The sequence below is a fragment of the Xiphophorus maculatus genome, chromosome 12, assembly GCF_002775205.1.
Source record: "Xiphophorus maculatus strain JP 163 A chromosome 12, X_maculatus-5.0-male, whole genome shotgun sequence".
In the NCBI taxonomy this organism is placed as follows: domain Eukaryota; kingdom Metazoa; phylum Chordata; class Actinopteri; order Cyprinodontiformes; family Poeciliidae; genus Xiphophorus; species Xiphophorus maculatus.
In genome coordinates this window covers 22723075-22748748 of record NC_036454.1, presented here as the reverse complement: position 1 = coordinate 22748748, position 25674 = coordinate 22723075, and the positions used below count along the sequence as shown (strand labels likewise).

The following is a 25674-nucleotide window of genomic DNA, read 5'->3' as shown; positions in this document are numbered from 1 at the left end:
ACATTATTGCCGTCATGCATCTCGAAGCTTTTTCAATGCGACAGTACGGTAATACCTGATTATCCTCAACCTGACTAGCATGAAATGATTTTCAGCAGCTGTTGTACGTTATCCTCAACACATGCTCACAGCTGAGAAAGGCGCTTTGTCCCTGCAGAGCTATGAAACAGTTCTGAATGTTTTAGTAAATCAGATGTTTGCTGAGACAAACTCAAGATTTGTTTAGCAAGCACTTCACAGATCATACATCTTTGGTTATAATGACCAGTTAAGATCTGCAACTTTTCAGGGTTGTTTTGAGTGAGAGCTGTCTGCCGGAGTAGGAGACATGGAGGAAAAGCTTTAATCTCACTTCAAACAAGCGAGGTTTGGAAACCCTGAGTAATTCAGTTTTTTAGTCAACAGTTCATGGGAAGGTTTGTTGAATTTGCTGCAAACTGCTGCTGTGTCACCTTAATGGGTGAGTACCACTTGTGCGGTGGCGGAGGTTTCTGCATGCCGTTGTTGAGAACCCGAGTGGCCGGCAGCTCGTACTCCTGCTCTGGCATCTTCACTTTGGCATTTTTGGCTTTCTCCAGCTTCGCTCCTTCTTCCGTGGAGCCTTTCTCTCCCCAGCGGACCTGGTGGCAAACTTTAATCAGTGACTTACTGCATTCAACATCTTTTATGTTTGACACCCCATGTCTCTGAGGTCCTCACTCAGACCTTTTGAACAGCGTCAGATTTGCATGTATTTTACCTCCATCCTTTTGATCCCCCCCACTCCTCTTCCTCCATAGTAGGAGGCATCTACGGTTGGCCATTTTTTCTTTGGAGTGTCAAAGTCCTCATCATCCTGTAAGAGAGCAACATGAAGCGGATGATAAACATTGATGAGTACAACATTGTTTTTCTATGTTGTCTTAAAAGGAACCCTTTATTCAGACAAATGATAAATCTAATTGACATTCAGCGCCTCCTTCCACATTTCTTGGCACCTGAACAAAAATGTATAAAAAGTCTGAAAGTAGTTTAATCTTTAATTGCAGTTTTCTGCTCTCTGTCTCAACATCGTCGTTGTCCATGGTGTTCAGTTCAGCTTGTTCCAGCTCTTAAGCCCTTTAGCTATTGCTCTTACCGCCGAGAAGCTGCATAACTTTAGCTTTTAATAGAGACATGGTTGCCTTATTTTATTGGCATGTTTTCCTGTCTACCTTTTTATGTGGGGTGGCAAAGAGAAACGTCTCTCCTTGTCACATCATTTAGTTGTACAACTGAGAAACAGAAAGTAATGGATTGTAAGGGGGGGGGGGAACTAAAGCAACCTCTTAACTTCAGCTGGGAACTAAAGCTCTTGACAAAAATGGTTTGTCCAAATGAACAATTACCCTAAGCACTCCACCAAATTAGCTAAACCTGGCTAAAAGGCTATAATTTGGCCAGGCGGAATAGACCAAAAATCCAGCAAACTGCGAGTCAGTGGTGAAATGATTTTGTTTGAAGAAAATAGATAAGAAAAAAATGAAAAAGTAAGAAGATTCTTATAAATAAATACAAAAAAAAATCCTTCTCAAAACTCTTATATTTAGCGAAATTACCTTAGCAGTCGTTACCAACCTAAAACAAAAAATAGGTTTTATCAGATTTACCTGTTTTTATATTGTGTCTGTGTCTTGATTTAAACTTTCTTTATTTCTTGCCCTCCTCATTCAAACTCTGGGGTCTTGCGCTGACTCCTCTGATAAAACCTCTGAAGTTTTTGCTCTTTTTTTTGCAGCTTGTCTGACTCATGATCCGCCAGGCGGTCGCATGGCAAAAAAGGTCACAAATATAGAACAAGCGTTTTGGAGAATTTAAATGCAGCACAGTGTACCCCCAGTATTGACTTATGTTTGGGTGTTTTATAGGGGATTTTCTTTTGTCTGAAAGACATGAGTTTGGCCATCAGATTCAATGAATTTCTTCATATCCATGTCAAGCGACGAGATGAATTGCAAAACTTGCATGTTATTTGCCTAAAGTCCCAGGAGCTTTGATTTAAAAGACAGAAACTGTCAAATAGAGCATAAGGCAATTTTTCCTCTTCTCCCATCAGGGCGTTAAGTAACTCACATAACATTTAATGAATAATCAAAATGAGGTACGGGAGTTGTGAGCCAGAACGTGGATGAATGATGCAGCCTGGTCATCGAGGTTTAAGCTGGCAAAGTCAGCAGTTAAAGGGCAATTACACAACTTAAACACTGGCAGCTTGCGAACTCGTAAATCACAAGCAGTCTTTCTCTTTTGTTTGGTTGTAAGAAACAGACTTGGATTTGGCTGTCCCTACCGAGCTTTCCTCCACAGGGGGTGGTGGCGGTTCGTGGATGATCTGTGGGACAAGAAGCAAAATGTTAGCACAAGTTGAAGGTCAACAACAGATTTATCAAAATGGTTTTTAAAAAGTACGCACAGCAATGCGTCCTCTGTTTGCAACAGGATAGTTACACAACAACGAGGAACTGTTGTTTTTTTTTTTATTTCAGTCTCCACTATTTACAAGTTCAGTGTGCTAACCTAAAAACCTGCTCTCCAGATTCCTTTGGCCTGAGCTCATTGATTAGCAAGAACGAAGAGTAACCGGGTCGTAAATGTGGTTATTGTTATGCACCAATTTTGTTTATGAAACAAATCTAAAGCATTACTTACTTGCTATTTTTACTTGAAGACTTTCCTAATTATTTGATCCAAACAATTTGATTAGCTCTATTTTTTTTTACTGTGTAAAATCAGTTTTTATGCGGTCTGTAATAAACACAACCGTTCATATTTTTAATAAACGCAACCTTTCATATTTTTAAATACCTTAAGTTTTTTTGTAGGATTTTATCCCTGCCCCTTGAAATCTTGGAACAGCCTGGGATTCCCCATGGTAACCTTGCAACATTTTTCCAAAACATTCTCTCGCTGATCAGACTCGCTAAATGAACAAGGACAGGAAAACTGCACAGAGTGAAAGGCACGCCGTAAAAGCTCATATTTCTCACTGGCAATGCCCAGCTTTCTAGGTTCCAGCACTGGAGACTCTGGAGGAGAGGAGGAGAGGCTGACATTCATCTGGTGGTAACGAATGTATTTAATTCCACTGCTGGTAACTTCTCTTCTTTCTAAATAACACCTAAGTTTTATTTATAAGTAATCCCTATATTTGACTGCATCCAGATCAGGTGTTTTTTTTAAAACTTCTAGTACATTGTGTTTTTCTCACGGTAAAAAAGACATTATCCTACAAAAAAAGTCATGAGCACAAAGTGTTTTTTTTTTCCACAGTACTAATTGGAAACTGAAATTATTCTGGGCTGTTGAGAGTGGACCCATTTTACCTTCTTTCAGTGAATGTATAGTAGGGAGGAGAGCTCACAGGTCACCTCCTTTGGCCTTTTGGAACCATAAATTATATCAACAGCACAATAATTGCTTATTCATGTATTACTTCACCTCTTCTGAAGACTAAATTCACCTCCAAGGATTCGCAAAGAGACAAAAACATTAACATTCCTGCCAGCATTAGTCTTTGGGCTGATAAAAGGACCTGAAAGTTCACCAGCAGTATCTGGATATTCTGAAAGAATGCATTTACCTTGCATATGTATCGATCTTCCCCACATACTTTCACATTAAACACTTCAGTGTGTTTAAATATTCCAGGCGGTACCTAAGTACTTGTGGGTTTCTGGTTGGCCCGCAAATTGTGACGTCGGCAAACAGCAGCGATGGATGACAAAGCCGCTTCTCTTGGCCCACTGCAAGTAAATGTTTGCTTCTAAAAATGATTTGATGTGACTGGAAAAAGTTTTGTTGTTTGCAAGTGGTAGAAAAATGAGTTAGCCTGTAGCCAAAGCTATTCAAGCCTAAAGTACAATCCCCATATAAAACTTGTTGCAGCAAACAACAGGATCCACATTTATAAAGTAGTATTTTTTCCAAGAAGTTACATGGATGATTAAGAATTCTTGGAACACTTAAAGGCCGATTGGCCAATAATAGCACGATGCACCAATCTGATACTTGAATAACCTAAATAACATATCAAGAACAACAAAATATCTTTGTTGCTTGATTCATATTACTATTACATATTGCAAAAAAAAAAGAAATTGAAAATGCTTATTTTGTCAACATAGAGTTTTTGATTAAAATGCAAATAATTGCACTTAATTAATTACAAACTCTGCAATTAACTTGGTTCAAATTTTTTATTGAGTTGGATATAGCTGAATTTAGGACAATACTGGAAACAATATGTTAGAGACAATAATGCATTTGTGACTGGAGTTGATATTTGCCTTCCAGCAGGACAACAACACACTAAAAATGCAGCCAGAGCCACAATGAAATGGTTTAGATGTGTTAGAATGACCCAGTCAAAGTCCAGTCTAGAGTCTGTGGTAAGAATTCAAAATTGATGTCCTGATCAAACTTGAGCTATTTTACAAAATTACACCCTTTTAGATGTCCACATACCCCAAAAGATGCTGTCGCAGCAAAAGGTGGATCTAGAAAGGCAACATTTTTCCTTTCACTTCACAATAACGTATTAGTTTGTCATGGACTATCACATAAAATTCCAATAAGCTGCATCAAAGCTTGTGATTATTCCATGACAATATGTGAAAATCTTCAGGAGGTAGAAGCACTTTTACAACCGCATGTAAAATGTAAAAAAATTTAACCTGCTGCAACCTGACAAGTTGCATGAAAGACACGTAGAAGCCTTATGGATAACTCACCACGGTGCAACAGAGAGGCCAGAACCACCAGAGGAGAGCCAGAACTAGGAGCAGCATGAGAATAAGCAGCGCTATGGCCAGGATGGTCCCGTCAGACTGTAACAGAGACAGAATCATCAACATGGTGTCGTAAAACATTGAGTGCTAAAAGAAAGCCAAAGCTTTTGGCTGACTGCTTTGCAGTGAAGAAGCTCTTTTGGTTTTATCTATCACAGAGATCAGATTTCAAGGCTTTACTGCTGCACAAGCAGTGCTTGGTTTAATTTGCGACTGGGTTCTTTAGACATAGACCTATATTTCATTTAAACCCATTGTTCTAAGTTATTTTTTAAAAGCACACCATGTTTCCATTCTCCTGCTGCTTCAGAGAACTATACTCACACATTTCACAGTGGTAATGGTGACTGAACTGGAGATAAAACTGAGGCCCTCGTTCATACTGACATCCAGATTCGCTGCCCTGGAGAGGAAAAGAAAAAAACATCTCAGCTGTCATTTACAGTCATTGCTTTTTCCTTAGAAAAGCAATAAACAGGTTTCATAAGAACCACTTCATTTGTTTAAATGAGCTGAAGGGCTTACATTCCCTCCTCCTGAAGGACTGGGGCGGGGCAGAGGAGATATGTGTCCTCAACAGTCAGGGGCTTCATCACTGGAGAAAAACATTTAGAAAAAAAAAAGAAGATGATGAAAATCGCTGAAGCCTTCAACAACCCAGATCACAAACTAGATGATCGTGTTGACAGAAGCAACCATGGTTGGTTAGTCTCTTTACTAACCGTGGTAAAGTTAGTCAAGAGATGAGAAAAATATACTACGGGTACATCTAAAAAAAATTTGAATATTGTGAAAAAAGTCCAACATTTAGAGTGAAACTCGTGTATTATGTAGATTAATTACTCTGAGTAAAGCCTTTATTTTTGCAATTTTGATTAATGTGGGTTACAGCTAATAAAAACCCCAAATTATGCATCTCAGACAATTGAGAACTATAGCGATATATATTCACAGAAAGGTTCTTAAAATGAAAAAACGAGCGGTAGGAAAATATGCACCGGCAGTAGGGATAGCTGCAGGACTGGGAGGATTGTCAAACAAATTCCTTTCAAGAACAGAGAAAGAAATGAACTGTTGCTCAGTGGTCCACATTTCTCCTCTCAGATGAAAGCAAAGTTTGAATTTCATTTGGAAATGAAGCCCTCAGAGTCCGAAGAGAGAGTGGAGAAGTCCAGTGACGTTTCCTCAGTTAGTGATGATTTCGAGCTCCATGTCATCTGCTAGTGTTGGCCCACTGTGTTTTCTGAAGTCCACAGTCAACACAGAAATCCACCAGGAAATTTCAGAGCACTTTGTGCTTACTTCTGTTGGCAAGCTTTGTTGATTTTATTTTCCAGCAGCTGGTTCGGTGACCTTGGTGTTACTGCGCCTGATAGGCCACTACACTCTCCTAACATGAATCTTGTCAATTATTGTTGAAATTTTAGGAGTTAAATCAATATATGGTAGTTGACAATTATGAAATGGAAGGAAACACAATCCATCGTTTCACCATTTACCTAATCTTAGTCCGATTTGATGGAGAACGTGTGTAGTAACTATTTTTCAACTCTTAAAATGGATTCTCAGTTAGATTCAGGTCTGAATTTTAACTTGACTCTAAAAGATCCTGTTCCATTCATCCTCTCATAATCTATTATTAACTGCCCCATTATTATGGGGCATGGCTTATAGAAAACCATGCCCCAGCATGACGCATCCACAATTTGCTTCACTAACACTTTATGTAGGAGCATGTGAGTAAAGGGGAGGAGAACAAATCCAGAGAATTTTATTTCTAAAAAGATTGAAAGGACCTTTTATTTCCACTTCACAGCTAAGCACTACTTAGTGTTGCTCTCCAACATCAACCACCAAAAGATACATGAAGTTTGATAAAAGCTGAACATGCTTAAGGGATGTGATTACTTTTGCAAGGCACTGGAAGTCCACCTGTTGATCAAATAATTGTTCTAAAGGTTTCTCTAACAAGCACTGTCACCTGAGCCTCATGCTTGTCCTAACATGGGGACAGCAAACCCAGGAACTGACCCTATCAACATAAGAAGCTGTTTTGTTTTTGCTACAGATACAAAGAGCAAAACAGAGGAGGAGTAACAGGGGTGGAGGTGGCCAATTACTGCCAGAAATGACTCCACGTCACGACAAATGAGGCCAAGCATGTTCATGGACTCAAATGATCCATTTAAAGCAAAAAACAAAACTGTATAGGAGGAAATCCCAGTTCAAGAGTCGATGGGAAGTGATTTACTGTCGTCTGCACATTTTCCAGAGAACCCTTGAGGAGAAGGGTTTTGGCTCAGCATCCTCAGTCTGCGTCACAATGTTTTATTCGACTGGTTGCTCCGGGAGAGGTCGTGTTTTGCTGTGAGGTGCGGACAAGTGCCCAGAGTTTAGAAGAAAAAGGATAAACTTTGGAAGAAGACAAATATATAAACATTGGAATGATGCTGGTAGCAGATTCTGAGGAGAAAGTTGTATGTTTGAAAAGCTGGAGAATTGGCTTTGAATTGAACATTTGTCAAATTTTCTTGCTAAGATTTTAGCAACAAAAAGTAGATTTGACAGAAACAGGAAACAGTTCTGACCTTTGGTTGAATTATTGTCCTGCAAATTAATGCATTTCTCCATATTGTTCTGACATCATAACTACAAAAGGATAATGTAGTGCAGATTTTTTAAGTGAAATGAAAATTATGGGTGATTTTCATATCACACTGTCTGCACAATGTATAAGAAGCATCATGTTAATGTCTGCAAAAGACTTCAGACTGGGTTGGCAGTTCACCTGCAGCAGGAAAACAATCTGAAACATGCAACCAGAACAATTATCGGATTGTTTGAATATAATCATATCTATTTGTCAGAATGGTCAAGACGTAAATGCTATCTGTGGGAAGACTTGAAAATTGGCATGAGCAGATGCGCCTCTTCCAATCTGAGTATGAGACATATTCACCTAAAAGAGTGGAAAAAAACAAAGGGTATGAGCACTTTTGCAAGCAACCATAGAACTGGAAGAACAGTGTGTTATAAATGTGATAAATGCTAACATCCTTGAGCCAAAGATAAACTTGTCTGTTTCATACTTTGTCCAAATGGAAAAAAACAACATGGAAATTATTATCTGTTTTTTTTAAGTATCAGAGGTGAAAATTGTTTACATAGCTTCATTTCGCACTCAAAATGAAAGAAAGAATTCCAGAATTTTCCCATGTTTTGCAGTAATCGCCCACTGCTCCACTGAAACATCTGTCACCGAACAGCGAACAGCTCAGGACAAGACCTGCCAACTCCCCGCGGGCCTGACTGTTTTTGCTGCTACTTTTTTCCTGGAGACACAAACTCAAACATCAATTCATCTGTTTAACACATGTCGTGGCACAGCGCTGCTTTCCTTTTGTACCACTTTGACGAGATCTGCCTCGTGTGCAGGAGGTTAAGGACAAACACATCAGCAAAGGAAAAAAAGCTTTTATGTCTGGGAGACCCAACCATGACCCAATTATCCTCTTTTAAAGTTTACCTATTAGGGGAAATAAGTTCCAGAAAGATTGTGTGCAAACATTCTCAAGAAGCGAATTGCCCTGAGGAAAGATAGCAGGGCGGACATAAGGAGATAGCTGCTTTGCAGGACGCTTGCAATAATATAATCAGTCACCAAACATACAAAAGAGAAAATTAGCATATTTGAAAAATACTGACCAATTATATCAACAAGAAAACATAACCTGACAAAAGCAACCATGAAGATAGCAAAATAATTTCCTAGGATCAGGTTAAAAAGTTTACAATCCTTTGTAAGTTTAACTAGAAAAGCAGACATGTTTGAACTCCGCTGATGGTAAACAGTTTTCTTTGCTCCTAATGCAGCAAGCGTAGCAGGACGGCTGCTTTTACTGCCATTACAGTAAGCCGCTTGTAAATACCAGGGGGGGATCTGTTTGGATCCATGCAGACCTTTTATCTCTGTTTGCCCTGTGTGTGGTGCAGCCGTTCTTTTATCTCCTGCTCCCCCTCTTTCATCGGCCTATAAAACAGCCCAAAATGTCGCCTTAAAAAGGCAATAATGCCAGTAGCAACAGTAAAGCTACTTGTTTGATCGGGAATGATTCCAGCTGTTCAGATGACTCTCCATACTTGTTGTTCCTGCTGATTTCACTGCAAAACAACAGAGTTACCAGCTCTGTAGCTCTGGGTCACTCAGAGTGTGTGGTGTGTGTAAGAAACATTTTGGTTGGTGATGGTTGACTTACTCTTGGTCACAGTGTCGTTGATCCGGAAGCTGCACAAAACTTTGTCGACGTTTCTGGCATGGAGGAACCCATTTCCTGTTACCACAACCTGGAATGACTCTGGTTGGAGAAACGTCCAGTACGTCAATTCAACAGCGTCGATAATGGACAAATGTAATCATATTTTAGCATCCAAAAATCTACAAGTCTTAAAAGTATGACATTTTAATAGAGCACAGTTGACTTTCTACTATTTTTCCAAACAAACAGGTTGTTTTAAAACCTATTTCTGTAACAAATTGACCGTTATCTTGTATGAATTCATGTAACATTGGAGCACAACTAACTGATTTAAACAGAAAACAAATTGTTTTCTTGATTTAAAAAAAAAAAATCAAACAGGTGTAAAGTATATTGAGTGGATGTGTAGCCATTTATTGGTGCCATAGAAAAGAATGAAGTGAGCACTCTGCCCAAAACTCCCTTGTGAAACAAAGGCCAGGGAAAGTCGATAGGACAGTAGGAATTGTTGCCCACCAAAAACAGTTTCCCCACTGGAAATACTTTTCTCCCTAAAATTCAGAACACCTCAAAAGCTAAGCGATGAGAACAAAGCACATTTCATGCCACTGTGTGCAGATAGCTTCAGTGCAGTCATCAGTCAGACCAGTAAGGCAACCGCAGCCATTGTTTGTGAGCACAAAGTTTCCCAGGTTGTCAAACATTTTGATTTTTTATCATGGCTTTTACGCCTTACGTGTCCTCTGTCAGTATGCATACTGATGTCTATGAACTGATTTATTAAATTAACTCCATTAAATAAACTACTTTCATGTTCATCCTACAGGTTTACCTACAATGACCAGCTGCAGCAAAACATTATCTTTTTGTCAGTGTTGTAACCTAATAAACGGTAACTTGTATAACAGCATTTTAACTTTGCTTCTAACCTACACATGAATAAATAGCTTGAAGGGACCTTTTAGAGCAAGCAAAAAAATTAATGAGTGCAGTTGGACATCTTGAGCTTGAGTGACATAGATTTAAAATTTTAAATAACATCCTGATAGCTCCATAGACCACTGCCACTGCAGTGCACCCTAATAAAACAAAACAATTGTTGACATCTGTGGACCTCAATACAATAGACTGTAATTTTTGGTTCACAATTTTTGTCACTAGTGGCAAAAATTGTGGGGAATTACAAGAAAACTGAAGTTGCCAAAGAGAGATTTTGGGTAGCAGCCTGGATTAGGCCTACAAACCTCTGTCTTACATATTTTTCCCTTCTCGTCTCATAAGCCTGATGAACTCACATTTGAAGTGGAGACTTTGTTATCACGCTTTCTTTCAATTACTTATTATTTTTTTTTTTTTTTACATATTTCTCAATTTTAGATATGGAGATAAATATAATCAGCTACTATCCTGAACACAGCCAAGCAGGAAAAGTTGTAAAAATAATGATAAGTGTGACAATGATATTATGTGGCTGTCAAGTTAACAGATGTTGTTAAATATAATTCAGCTTAATTTGCTTCTTCTTTAGTAATATATGATATTAGAATCATTCTTTATTTTCTTACTTGTTGCAGTGAGAATAATTTATTGTGAGATTTGTATTTTGTCACCTTCAAAAAACAAACAAAGATAAAACTAAACTTTATGATGGGCTCCATTATACCTTGTTTTCATTTAAATGTCAGAAAAAGGTCAGACTTTGTCAAGCTATGGGGTATGAAAGCATTCTTGAACGGGGAGTTAGTAAACAGACAGAGGAAGTTAAAGAAAAGCCTCGTCTTTTCCGTCCTACCTCCTGCACATATGCTGGAAGGCTCTGCTGCCAGAATCTCAATGCAGGACTTCTTCAAAATCTGAGGGAAAAAACAAAAAACGAACACAATTTGCGTCTTTCAGCAATACCAGAGTTTGTTTTTCTCACACTGTAAACCAGTTTGAACCATGGGGCATTTTGAGGTTCATGTGTAGTAACTGCTGTAAAGGACTGGCCCACATTTATCTAGAAACATGTACGCTGTGACCCCTAAAGAGGAGGAGGGTTGATTCATAACCCAGTGGCACACACACACACACACACACACACACACACACACACACACACACACACACACACACACACACACACACACACACACACACACACACACACACACCAACACACACATCCCGGTAAGAAGCTGCAGCTTTCAGTTTGCTCTTAATTTGATCCAGATGTCTGCAGCTGTCTGACCTTTACTGCTTCTCAAAAGAAAAGAAAAAAAACTTTTCCACTTTGTTATGCATGTTCTGACGTATGATAGTTTCAAGGAATAATGGGGAACTAAATATGAGGCTAATATGAGAAGACCAATTAAGTAAAATCATTTTGTTTTCTTGGTATTAAAATCTGCTTTTTGTGTAAATGTGAGTGTGGCAACAGAGAAATGCTTACCGAATCTATGACTCCTTGCAAAGCCTCAAATCCACCATTTACAGGAAAGACGTGGTCTTTACTGTCAGCAATCTTCGCCAACTAGAAATGAAACAAATCATTACAGCTCCAAATGACAGGGGGTAGATGGTCTGGTTGCAGCTTTAGCACATTTGCTTACTAAATAAAGTAATTCTTCTTCTTCTTCTACTCAACCAAAGATTTTGCTCTGTCAGAATTTAGTTGCCTTCCGAAAGTATTCATACCCTGTGAATATTTTTCATTTACAACCACAAACTTCAATGTATTTCATTGGGATTTCGTGACAGACTAACACAAAGAGGTGGAATATGAATCCAGTTGTTATGTGAGGGATTCTGGGGTTTGTTAGAGCGCATTAGTGACCAAACAGCATCATGAAGACCAACACACCTGAGGTAAAACTTTGAAGATGATGAAAACAGACAGGCTACTAAAATAATTATCTTATGATTTGAACATGATCACAAAACATTGTTTAATAAATCATCTGAAAGTAGATTATGGGACAACTGCAAACCTGCCAAGTTATGTCTGTCTACCAAAACTGACAGACCAAGAAAGGAGTTTATAGAGAACTAGACAAAAGGCCCATGGTAGCTCTGGAGGAGCTGCAGAGACTCGCTATGCAAGAATATATTGACAGGGAAATTGCACTCAACAAATCTGGCTTGTGACAAAAATAAAGCTATAAGAAGTTTTGCTTGCACTTTACACAATTCATATAAGAGACACAATAACATGTAGAAGAACATGTGGGAGAAGGAGCTCTGGTCATATGAGCTGTTTGGCATACATTAAAATCCATTGGGTTTTAAAAACAAAACAAAAATAACTTCTCTGGAATATATTTTGAACCAAATATGTTGTGAGAATTTGTGGAAAAAATCTCCCCCATTCGAGGTTATCAGTTTTATCTGAACATAATTAAGTCTCCTTCCTCTGATAAAGCATGGTGGTGGCAGCATTATGCTACTGAGACGTTTTTATTAACATTATTAACTCTAGGTAGAGTTAATAACGAGATGAATGGATCTACATTCATTGCAGTCCTGGAGGAAACCTATCAGAGGCTGCAAAAGGCTAATTATTCTGGTGGATGAAATGATTAAGATCAAGGTATATTCATGGATTAGAATGGCCCAGTCAAAGTTCATTCTTTGAGCCCACTGAAAATCGACTAAAGATTAAAATGTTCCGTTAGCTATTTAGAGCTAAAATAAGTAACTCTGATATTTGCTGGCGATGTAAACAAAGTCCAGGAGACATGCTTCATATGTTCCTCATGTGTCTGAACCTAATTTCTTATTGGCAGGAGGTTATGGGAAAAATTAACAGCACCCTTAACTCCAACTTACTCTTGACACCTGCATTGGGACTTCTTAACGTCTTAGATTATAAGGTCAAAAGAGGAACAAAAAAAGCACAATGGTTAAAAATAGCCCTCACCACGGCAAGGCGAGTTATATTAAGACACTGGAATGGTCAAAATATCCCTACCTATACAGAATGGTATGCGGCACTTTCAGAGACCGCCTCTTACCAACGACTCATCCACAAGATAAACGGTCAGATTGAGGCGTATCAGAGTATGTGGGAACCGTTCTTAAAACCAGAGAGGAAAGGCTGAAATACTATTGGTCCAAAATGAAAAAAAAAAAAAAAAATATATATATATATATATATATTTAAAAAAATAAAAGATACAGTGTGTGTGAACTTTTTATTTACATTATTTTATTTTTATTTTACTATATTTTCTTTTGCTTTAGCTCCTTCTGTTGGCTGGGGTGGGGGGAGTACGGGAGGATCTGGGGGGAAAATGTTAAAAACTCAAGTCCTTCTCTGTATAACTACTTAATGTTGCATACTTTGCAGTACTGATATTGTCAACATCGGTTTCACTGTATGTTTAATTGTTGAAGGATTTAATAAACATCCAAACTGAGCATATGTCATTTTCCAAAGAAGTTGGACCAAAAATATCATTCTCTAAATATGCAAAGCTAAAAGAGACATACCGCAAAAAAACATGATCCTGTAGTCCCTGCAACAGAACAAACTATTGACTGAGAGGAAGGGAACATAAATGCATGCCACACTTTTCAGATTTACATGCGTCAAAAAGAAACCCATGCACTGTTTACCTTTGAGCTGACAGTTATGAGCTACTTTGTGTAGGTCTATTACACGAAATCCCAATAAAATAAATTGATGCTTGTTATTACAATGGGACAAAATGGGGAAATAAATCTTGGTGTTAATAAAAATACAAAACCAGCGTGCTGAAAGAAATTGAAAAATATGCAACATTGTTGTTAAAAAAAAGACTTATTGGCTTGACACAACACATTAATCAAACTAACAAGCATCAAATCCTGATTGAGCAATTACTTATTCTTTGCAGAAATAAAATCGTTTAATTTGGATTTCCAAAGCTCACATGTTTGTTTTTTGCTGACATTGGAAGTTGCAACTCACTTAAGGCGACGCTTTGATGTCATGGGGCAAAAAACAAAACTTCAAAACCACACACCTGTGTCTCATTGAAGTCCTTGACTCCAACGCAGTAAACTGTGGCACCCAGACTTCTGGAGCGGTTTGCCTGTCAGGAATGTACACAGAATCACAGTGGAAACAGGAAGAAGCTCGATGCCTGGCTTCAATTACACCTCCGCCTTTCACAGCATCACCCGAAACATATCTCTAAAATTGATGTTTGCCTCTGACATGACTTTACAAGCAGTAAAGCAATACTGTTTTTCTGCATAACAACACTCAAAGGCCTAATAACATAAATGTTACACTGTTATTATCTGACTGCCAGGCAAAATATGCAGGTCTGATTCTTCATTTTACAGAAAATTATTACCCTGGAGTTTGCAGTTGACAGTTACTGACATTAAGACCCCCCACCCCGTAATTTCCAAGAAGCTAATTTCCAACGGGAATCTCAGATCAGCCTGGCTAGTCAACATGTATCTGAAGCAATAAAAGCAAAGAATGGAGGGACTGCTGCATGCAGAGTGCCTGCAAGGTCTAAGGAGCAGATAAATCATTAGATCCCAGATAGCAGGGAGATCGAAAGATGATATATGTCATGGCAGACTTTTATCTGGCTCATTTAGTGTGTCGGTCACATGCTAAAGTTTGTCATATTCTCTGTTTTCACTGCCTCACCTCCCTCTCTGCATAGAAGAAAAAGTCCTCGAGCAGCTCTCCATCAGTCAGAGCTATGATGACGCTGGCAGTGCGGTAACCTGCACACAGAAGCAATCAAAAATATGTGTTATTATCATGGCTCATTTTATTCTTAATATTATAGGAGAACAAATGCAGGTCAGTTGGATTGGAAGTTTCAAAACAACCCAAAGACATCCAACCCTCAGGTTGATCATAATCTAGGAGACGCTGGAACGACAATGATGTTTCAGTCCATGCAGAATCTTATCATCACCCACCACTGAGGGAGTACCAACTCTAATAAACTTATTCAAAATTACATATGAACAATCTATAGGTAAGCACGGTGGTGGCAGCATCATGCAAAGGGAGCGTTTCACTGCCAGATGCTCTAGCATGTAGCACATAGAGGATGAAATAACGCAGGAGGACTTCCGAATTATTCTTTACCTTGATCTTAAATCAACACCTGAATTGCTGAAATGTGGACACAGCTGGATGTTCCAAGAGTGATAGAAAACTCACACCGAAACGTTTGATAATTATTACAAAATTGTATGATACAGCACAATGTATGGGACATTTAATCATGTATTGTGTGCATGTATATTTGGTGCACATATTTCCTATTTTAGAAAATCTAATTCAATTCCACTTTATTGTCAAAACTGTCAAGACATACACAGAGTTTAAATACTGTTTCCCTAATGTTCCTGGTACAAACAGCTATGAACAAAAATGATAAAAGTGCTATGTGAATCCCTCACAGTGTAGTAAGCTTTGTGTTTCATAAAAATAGAAAAGGTTACAGGCCTACTTTTACAGACTGAATTATGAAATACAGCTGTGGATAAAACTTGAAGTTATCCTGAAGGCTAATTCAAGAAAGAGAGTAAAAACTATTTACCATCACTTCAGCCAGGACTTTGTTTCCACATGGGACATTTTAAAAGACAAATCAAAATAATTTGCAGAAAGTAGAGGCGAAATATTTTCCAACTTTGAAGCTTTGTAAAAATAAAAATCTGACAGCAAAACATCCTTCCTCAGCTCAGCTGCCTCTTGAAGCCGAGTTGTGCTTCTGTTAGCTACAGATAAAACCCACCTTCTGTGTTTCCATGGTAAATCTGCTCACTGGCCTGTAAAAATAAAAGAAAATCCTGCATGAAACAGTGAAACAAGCAGTGAATAAAGTGAAGCCCCTTCCTGCTCTTAAACAGGAACCATGCAGGAGTTCTGCACTGTGTGGTTCCTGTTTCTGGAGCCGTCGTAGCGGTAAGGCCTGAGTTATCTCTGAGCTGGATGCTGTTCACTCACCCGCTGGATGCCCTCATGCATATAAGTGTCTCCTCCTGGCAGAACTGCCTGGAGCTCCTCCAGACCTTTACGGATACGTTCCCTGTGCAGAAACCCAGAGGAACAGATAATGCTATATGATCAGAAATATTTATTCTGTCAGAATCATTTGTTGATTTATCTCCACACTGAAGCCAGACACACTTAAGTTTGGTCACAGAATAATAGTTTCCATAATAGCAGTCCTTTGAGAAAATACAAGCAATGTGTAGCAGATGTGTACAATCCAATCAGTACATATGAGGTTTTGCAAAACTAGCAGTAAAGGTCAAACATTTGACACATTTTGTCACATTTAGACTACAGACTATTTTATTTGCATTGTACTTAAAAATCTGAACCAAATTACTGCATGATTGTGCGGTGAAAGAACATCCACCAACTGATAGTTGTGCCTACCTGTCTTTACAAATAGTTCAAGTCAGGCTGGATGAAAAGAGTCAGTGAAATTTTGAATTAAATATGGACTTGGACTAGGCCATTCTAACAGATTCCTGTGCTTTGACCTAAACCAGGGGTGTCAAACTCCAGTCCTCAAGGGCTGCTGTCCTGAAGTTTTTAGATGTGCCACAGGTACAAAACACTGGAATGAAATGGCTTAATTATCTCCTTCTTGTGTAGATCAGTTCTCCAGAGCCTTAATGACCTAATTATTCTATTCAGGTGGTGCAGCAGAGGCACATCTAAAAGTTGCAGACTGCGGCCCTCCAGGACTGGAGTTTAACACCTGTGATCTAAACCATTCCAGTGTAAGTAGCATTGAATGTTTACGCTTGCTATCCTGTTGGAAACTGAGCCTCATCCCAAGTCTCATGTCTTTTACAGCATCCAACAGATTTTCTTCCAGGACTGTGCTTTAATTAGCTGCATTCATCTTTCCATCAAATCTGACCAGCTTTATGTCCCTGCTGAAAGAAAGGCATCACAAAAGCATGATGCTCCCAACACCATGTTGATGGAGGGGAGGGAAGCATAGCATTTATTGCATGATTTTTTTATTCCATTTTATTTTATTTATTGAAAATGGGACACTATAGCATTAACAAACATGACTAAAAGTACTAAAGGTGCAGAATTTAGCCATTGGTGTCATTTCCATCTATAGTCCTAAGCAGATGAATGGGACAAGAAATAAAGAGTGAAGAAAAGAGACTAAAAGAAGCAAAGATTAAGAAGAGAAAAAATAAACAAGACAATAATCAACAGACAGATATTAGTATTAACAAAACCAGACCCAGTCAAGCAAGAAAACTGGACAAAAAACAGTGACTAGATAAAATTAGACTTAAAATGCAGCATGCAGGAGGTAAATTGTTCATGTGGCTTTCTTAAATGTTTCCCTGTATCTCCACATGGCTCCTAGAAAACTCAAAGCAGGACTTCTTGTGACTTTCTTTCACCAATGGATTTTGTCTTGCTACTCCTCCATAAAGACCAAATATGCCAAGTTCACAATGAGTGGCTGTCCAGATTCTTCGATTTGATATATGAATCTCTGTAAATCCTCCAGAGATATGCTATTTACTACTAATTTTATATAGTTAGCATAAGGGTAAAGGAGGCTGAAGGTATACGTAAAGTACACTTTTTACATTTTTCTTTGTAAAGGCATTTAAAAACACTTGGATACGTTTTCTTCCACTTTACAGATAGTCACCATTTTGTGTTTCTTGCAGCGTGTTTGTCTACCAACATTAGTTATGATGGAAGCATTAAACCTCCGAGAAGATGGTCTGAATGCTCAGGAAATATAAATTCATGAACTGTTCACAATATGTCAAAATCAAATGATAAATTACATGCCCCGACTGACAAAACTATCAGAGCAAGAGAAAGTATCTGTCTGGATTCTCTGCTCAGTCATAAAAATCGTGTGTCATAAATATCACATCTGTCTAAATCTGCAGCTTTACTGTTTCCTTTAGCTGTATGGCAGAGAAGCAAAGGATTATCAGCAAGTTCGGGACATCTCCTCCCACCTGTCTTCTGTCAGCCTCATCAAGATCCGTCCCTCGTTGGAGAACACAATGAAGGACATCCGCAACTGTGGGCTGAGGTGAGAAGAGCAGGAAAATAATCAGTAATTAGGTCTTACCAGCCACTTTCTCACTGACACTGGGCTATTACCTTATGAATTTATGTGCCAGGTGTTCAACAAAACTGTAGATTTCATTCCAGTGATTCTGCACACTTCCAGATCTGAGAAGAGAGCAGACAACTTAACGTAAGCAGAATATGCTTCAGCCTCTGTTTGAGCATCTAAGAAGTTGACAGTGATAGAGGATAGTATGCAGTGCCTTCAAAAAGGATTTAATGGACCTTGATGTATTTCCTTATGTTATTCCCTGTTTTTATTGGGATTTTACTTTTTTTATCATTGCAAAGTTTTGCATAATTCTGAAGAGGGAGAAAAAGTATGCATGCTTTTTAGATTAAACAAAAACATTTTAAAACATGAGATCCATGTCCCTGAATGAACACTTTGAAAAACAAATCTTCACTACAAATACAGCTACAAGTGTTTTTCCTATGTCTTTATCAGCTATTTTCATCTTCGGATCCAAATAGCTGTTCACTGTTCTCAAGCTCAGTCCGATTGAATGAAAAGTGATCAGCTTTTTTAACTCTTGCCAATGATTCTCAGTGTAATTGACTGGACCTCAATCGAGACATTTGAATGCATAAATATTTCTCGCTCTAAAAAATTCAATCGTAGCTCTGGCTGTACGTATATTTACTGACTTGCTGGAAAGAGATGCTCTGTATCAAGTTTTAGTTGAGTCTAATAGGTTTTCTTGCATAATTACATTGTTTTCATCCATCCGTCTTGCCATTAGCTCTGTTCTGTTTCCTTGTCAAAGTTGAAGAGAAGCATCCCATTGGATGATGCATTTATGTTTTTGTTAGGCATTCTGACTACCTATCATGTTTTGTTGAAATCTTCTTTTACTTTTATTTCTCTTTGCAGTGCTTAGTAAAATACAGAAAAAGCAGCTGAATCCATTAAACTGTTCAGACCTGCTTTACCTTAAGATGAATCAATGATTCCATACTTACTTAGGCATCAGTTTCTGTAGAAATCCTCTAAAAGCAACTGAAACATTTTCTAGTTACTGTGTAATCACTTCCTTGTCAGACTGATGGCAGCGGTCTTCTCCCCAATTAAATAATCTCACATCTGACCTTTTCACTGTCATATTGTAACTTGAGGGTTTCATTCCCTTGCACTGTGATCATGACAAAGGCTGCTGTTTCCTGTTCTGCTGGAAGAAAAGTACCATTTGGGAAGGTTCCTATGGCATTTGCGTTCTTGTCACTGCTGATTCTTATCGAACGGCCTTTGATTTAAACCATAAGGCCTTGAGTTTTCTTAATACATATTTTTCCAGCGTTACCATGACACAAGTCCCAGCTCGAGCAGCTGTGCCAAGAGGCTCAACATCTGGATAAAATGGAGAAAGGCAGAGCTGACAGAGAGTAAGAAGTAGTGTCCAGGATGAAGAAGTCATTGGGGGCAGATGAAGGACATCAGAGAAAGGTTCATTTGGAGAAACAATATGTTGAAATACAGGAAGAGGAGGAGTGTTTTTAGAGAACTAATGCCCACCTAAATTGTTGGTGTAAGCCAACGATTTTTGTTAAATCAACAACAAAGAGACACGCATGAAGGAGGGAGTTGGAGGGAACCGATGCATAAACATGGAGAACATGCAAACTCGATACAGAAAGACCTCCTGCCAAGACCTTCCTGCGGTGCTATCAACTGTGCCGCTGCGTAGCCCACCAGATGTGTATCGAGACAACTGAGATCAAAACATTTACATGAGTTAAAATGGCCCAGTCAAAGTCCAGACATCAATCCAGTTGAGAATCTGGGGCATTCCTTGAAAATGAATGTCCAAAGACGTTCTCCATTCCATCTGACTGAGCTTGTGTTACATTACAAAGAAAACAAGACCAAATATAAAAGTCTCTAAAGCTGCAAAGTTAGCAAGAACACGCTTCAAAAGACATGGAAACTCAACAAAAAGAAGTAAAGACTCAGGGGGTTGAGTCAGTTCTTTCATGAATTCTTCACGGTTTAGATTTTTACTTGTAAAACGTGTGAAAAATCATCAATGCATCAATGAACACAGCCAGATTTTAGAATTTACTTTTAAAAACCTCTAAAAACCATCCCTCATTTCCCTTTCAGCCTTAGAATTAAGTACTATTCAGTGTTGGTCTATAACATAAAACTGCAATTTTGAGATTTGTGAATGTAAAATCACAACATGTGAAAAGCATTAAGGCAGTAGGCAAATTGTTGACAAATGAGAAAATGCTGTATTTAGCATGGCTCATCCACCGCGACTGTTTGCTAAGTCTTTGGAGATGGTAAATGCTGCTGAAAAGGTTGTGACCTACATTTGAGCATGAACTGAAATCGCTGAAACACACATGCATGTGTCTTTCAAGAACTTTACATTGACTTCCATTCATTTTCTATTTATGTCCATAACCTCACCCTGACCCTTACAGGAAATACAACCATTGTCAGTACCTAACCCTACCCTGAAACCTAACCTAAACTCAATTCACACCTCTGTCCTAAACCTAACCCTTAACCCTACAACAGCATTTCTTCTTATGGTCTCTGGGCTTTGGACCCCATAAGGAACAGTGGGTCCTCTGAATGATTTGTTGGTAAAATGGGCCTTACATGGTGCGAATTACCAAAACACACACACATGCATACACACAAAATGATGAGTCAAGTCCAAGTTAGACAAACACAGATGTCTGCATGTCAAAACTTAACAAGCTAGTTATCGTAACTCCCTGGTGATAAAAGAGCATTTGGAAATTTACTGCAGCGAAACTGACATGTTACACTTAGAGCACAAAACACAACTGGTTAAACATCACAAATCATTAATGTTAAAGGTTAATGTACTCTGCACTTTGCTGCCATGGAGAGTATAACTAGGTAACATACTTTGAGAAAATATGAGCTGTGGGTAACTGGCAGTAAGACTTGCATGCCCTGTCACTAGAGATAAATTTATGTTACATTATTTACCATTCTTGTCAATTTGAGCTGAATCAGTCGACATGTGTAAACAGAAACCATTTGCTCCCCCTGTAAAAGTGCCAGGTGAAGTGTTGGCTAACTTACATGTCCAGAACAAAGTAGAGATCAAAACTTCCGAAGCATGAGGACTGCTGAGCCTGCCTCCTGTCCTGGTTTGGTCCAGCATCCACAGCAGTGAGCAGAACCAGAGTGGCACCAAACACAACTGGGAACCAGAGCCTCCTGCTCCAGCGCTGAGACATCATTCCACTTAGAGAAAATCTCATAACAATCAGACCAAAAAAAAGGAGAAAGGATTAATCCTTTTTGCAGAATCTTCTGTCAATCCTCCATTGATGTTTTCAGATGCAGTAATCCAAGGGGAAAGCTGTGAGTTTTGCTCAGTGTTTGAAGAGGAAGACTGAGACAAAGCAGAGGTGCTGGTGGCCCCCTCTCATCTGCAGGGTCAAGGCAGCAGGCACATGGATGAGAGAAGCTCCTCAAACTACATCTGAAGCTGCTCTTTTGTTTGTGCCATGTAGACAGAAAAACCCTCCAACCCTGGATGTGTTTGCAAAAACTTTCCATGTGTTTCTCTCTTTTTTCCTGGATCTTAGTGGGAAGAGTGATGAGGACAATGTTGTGAAAGCACCATAATCTTCTGACTACTCCTGCCACCTAGTGGAACAATGAACAATGGGGTCACTGCTTTACACTGACAGCAGTGACCCCACCAAACACTGAGGGATTTGGCACTTAAGCACTTACCCTATGCCAATTATCTAATTGCAGCCCTGCCATTGTGTAAACAAAGAACACCCAACACGTCAATGCTTTCTGCAACATTTCATTTAAATATCACCAAGCTGGAGAAAAGAAACACCTGGAAGGAGTTTGAAATCATGTGTGAACATATATATATATATATATATATATATATATATATATATATATATATATATATATATATATATATATATATATATGCTTGCTTGATTTTCTTATTTGTAGAATATATTTCAGAAATTACATGAAGCTATATGACTTTTTCATTTGCATTGCTTGTTATATGGTAAATGGACTGAACTTATATGGAGCTTTTCCAGTCATATTGACCACTCAAAGCGCTTTACACTAGAGTCACATTCACCCAGTCTCACTCACAAACATGACACACATTTATACACCAATACGCAGATCGGTAGGTTAAGTGCCTTGCCCAGAGGCACATCGACATGTGACAGGAGGAAGCTGGACTCAAACCTACAACCTTCCGATCGCAAGATGACTACTCTACCACAGAGCCACAGTCGCCCCTATAAAAGGTATTAACCCAAGCGTGTGAGAGTCTTCGAGTCTTCGAGTCTTGTGCTCTGAACAACTTTAGAGGTTTTTTTTTTTTTGGTTTTACATCATCTATTCTGGATTATTAACCCATAACATTCTCACAGTTCAGAAATGATGGAAAAAACAAAGTGTTCTTCCTATAAAGAAACAGTTCATGAAGAAAAAAGAGCATTTGTACAAACTTTATGATATGGATCAAAAATACTTTCTGTATTTAGTGGCCAGATATGAGCTAGCAAATAAAAAAAAGGACCAGTCCATAGTGAACCTGTTAACGGCTGGAGGCGGACACCAATATTCAAAGAGCTTCTGGTTTTTGACCTTGACTGTCTCCTGGTAAATCTCTCTTTTTGTTTTTCCCTGATTTTCATCCAGTCACGACACTCATCTCTGTTTTTGTGTTCCAGGCGCGCCAGTACAACCACATCTAACAGGACCACTTCAACATCATCACTTAGTGTCTAATAAACCTTTTGGTAACCATCCCCTTGTCTTGGCTGCATGTTGGGTTCTGCCTCATTTACTAAAACGTTACAGGATGTGGATATTCAATGCTGAAACACACTGACTAGGAAATGACTAAAACATCAATAAGAAATGTCGAACTGACAGTTTGAACTTCAGTCAAAATGAAGTTCATATGTATATAAACTTCTACATTTTAACGTTAATTTAAAAAACTAAAAAAAAAAATTCTGAATGAAATAAGATTAGTTTGGCCTGATTTAACTTCAGACATTGAGGAAAAAAGAGAAATGCATGTTTTTATTCTGTTTATGTAAACGTCTGGTTGCAACTGCACACACTGTGGCTTTTTTACTGCTTGTGTAAACTAAAAATATATATATATTGCTTTCTTTCATAGGTTTTCTTGTAAATCGCAAAATATAGCATGTTTGTATCAGTTGCATGATCAACATTGGTGTCTGTGGTATGAATTTATATAGTTTCTTTTTTCCTTCCTTCCTTTCAAATAAGTGAAGCAATAGCTAGATTACCTAGTTTTAGCAGCTGGCACTCCAGCTGCAACCACATTTCAGTATTTTCTTTTTTACTGTGAAAAACACTGAATCTACAGAAAATGGCCCATAGTATCTGTGGATATGTGTTCCCACTTTCATTACTATGAGGTTTAACTACATTCTCCTAAATACATTTTTCATATTCATGTCTAACTAATTCACAGAACAACTTACTTATTCACTGCAAATGCATTTGCATTCTTTCAATGCAAAAATACAGAAATACAGTATATGGTGCTCCCTGTTTATTAGGAATGAAAAACATATTAGATCCACAGAGATGAATGTCTTTGCCGTGTCCTTTCAGCCTTGATCTGGCTGCCACTGCTAATCAATAATTTACTGAAACTGAAGTTTTCCTTTCTTAGTTTTTTTTTATAAAGGACCACAAACATTCAGCAAAGCAGGCATTAGCACCTACTTGTCTAAACAGAGTTATCATTGGACAAAAAATTATCAATGTCCCGTTTTTGTTGCTGGGCATAAACTAAAGTTTTTTAAACCAAGAGAGAAGACAATTAAGACAAATAAAATTACACTATTGTGGATCTACAGTTATTATACTTTAGTCAAATTACTTTGTTTCATTAATATATAGCACATTTAGCTTACTGTTTGGTTAAAAAATACTAATTTACAGTAAAATTGTCTTTTGTATCTAATGTTTTTGGCCAATGATCACTTTCAACTTGATATTTATGGCACTCCTAGCAAAAGTTTTGGACATCAGAGGTTTAATCCCCTGGCCTTCTATGTCACTGTGCCTTTTGGAGATGAAACTGTCAGCCTTGAGTAAATATTTGAATCAATAGTTAGACTTCAGAAGGTCAAACATCTTTTATTTGTGCAAACACATAACGACCATGCTGAGCTGAAATGTGTAAATTGTCACAAGTACATTTTTTGTATTAATTTTTTTCAGTAGTCATATGAAGGTCATTTACAAAGTTAGATTAAAGGATCTTCTTAGTATTTCATAAAACCCTCATTAGGACGTTCAGATAAACTGAATCAATAATTGCATTATTTTCCTACAGCAGCAAAAATGGGACAGAGCTCGGATGAGTTGTCTTTCTTGTGGACAACATATTGGCATGCCTTCGGGTCAAACACAGAAACACAATCTTCAGGGAATCTTGTTGGAGTTGCATACCTGAAATCAGACGGCAAGCAGAAGAAACAATGAAATGCATGTAAATCGAACTCTTTTATATTCCTAAAGGATTTTTTTGCACGTACTCATAGCAGCATCGATCACAAGTACAATTTTGACATTCACTGTTCCTCCATTTTGTATCTTTAGGATGCCATGTCAAATCCACACCATCCTGGCAATGGGTCTGATTTTCTCCTTCTGGGAGAAACAAAACCAATATATGCGTTTGAATATTTAAAGCGTAGAAACCTCATCATAAGAACCATAAGTATTATGTGAATGTTTCGTTTTACCGGGTGTCCTGAGTTTGAAAATACACTGACAGTCTGACAGCGACATCAAGACACAGAGCAGCATAGCCAGCGCCAAATGTTTCTTTAGATTTAAGAACACACAGTGCACTTTAATAAACAACGGAATAACATTTTTATGTAAATATAATCAATCCTTTTATGTATGCATGCACTTTTAGAGTTCAAGCAAACAATTCATAAAAAATATAACAAGAGTTTTAGAAACCCTCACAAGGAACTTTCAATGCAAATTGTTAAATAAAACTTACCATTGTAGCTCTGTGATTTGTCAGTTTTGATTCTGTCCAGGTAAAGAAAAACATGCTGAAATCTCCTTTGAGGACTGTGTCTCTTAAATACTGCTTTTTGCAGGGACCTTTGGAATCAAACATCAATATAGGAGTGTCTACTTCATTTACTGGAAGGGGTCATAGCGCATTGGGGGGAAAATATATATATGTATATATAAAATGTGCAAAATAGATAGTTTTTGGGAGGGTTGTTCTGTTAACTGCTTGAGCCCTCGAATTACCCTGTTCTAAAACTTTTTATGATTTTAGAGACATGTTGCTGATGATATGAATTAAAGTGAAAAGTCATACCGTTATTCTGAACAAAGAAAGTGAGACAATTATTATTATTATTATTATTATTATTATTATTATTATTATTATTATTATTATTATTATTATTATTATTATTATTATTATTATTATTATTATTATTATTATTATTATTATTATTATTAATGTAT

At 38.0% G+C, this 25674-nt stretch overlaps 1 protein-coding gene across 1 annotated transcript in view; it reads right to left on the bottom strand.

Moving 5' to 3' along the window:
* The window catches only part of LOC102217611 (anthrax toxin receptor like), a 31952-nt gene extending 10263 nt beyond the window's left edge, over positions 1 to 21689 (bottom strand). The window contains exons 1-16 of the mRNA XM_014470746.2: positions 21208 to 21689; positions 18177 to 18248; positions 18029 to 18100; positions 16011 to 16092; positions 15799 to 15832; positions 14691 to 14770; positions 14047 to 14115; positions 11493 to 11573; positions 10854 to 10914; positions 9062 to 9160; positions 5331 to 5400; positions 5130 to 5208; positions 4749 to 4844; positions 2309 to 2350; positions 740 to 835; positions 453 to 620 (exon numbers count right to left, since the gene is read on the bottom strand). Coding sequence (XP_014326232.2) covers positions 453 to 620; positions 740 to 835; positions 2309 to 2350; positions 4749 to 4844; positions 5130 to 5208; positions 5331 to 5400; positions 9062 to 9160; positions 10854 to 10914; positions 11493 to 11573; positions 14047 to 14115; positions 14691 to 14770; positions 15799 to 15832; positions 16011 to 16092; positions 18029 to 18100; positions 18177 to 18248; positions 21208 to 21389 — 1383 coding nt within the window. The 5' untranslated portion in view covers positions 21390 to 21689. The remainder of the gene's footprint in view (positions 1 to 452; positions 621 to 739; positions 836 to 2308; positions 2351 to 4748; positions 4845 to 5129; positions 5209 to 5330; positions 5401 to 9061; positions 9161 to 10853; positions 10915 to 11492; positions 11574 to 14046; positions 14116 to 14690; positions 14771 to 15798; positions 15833 to 16010; positions 16093 to 18028; positions 18101 to 18176; positions 18249 to 21207) is intronic.
* Positions 21690 to 25674: the final 3985 nt, after the last annotated feature.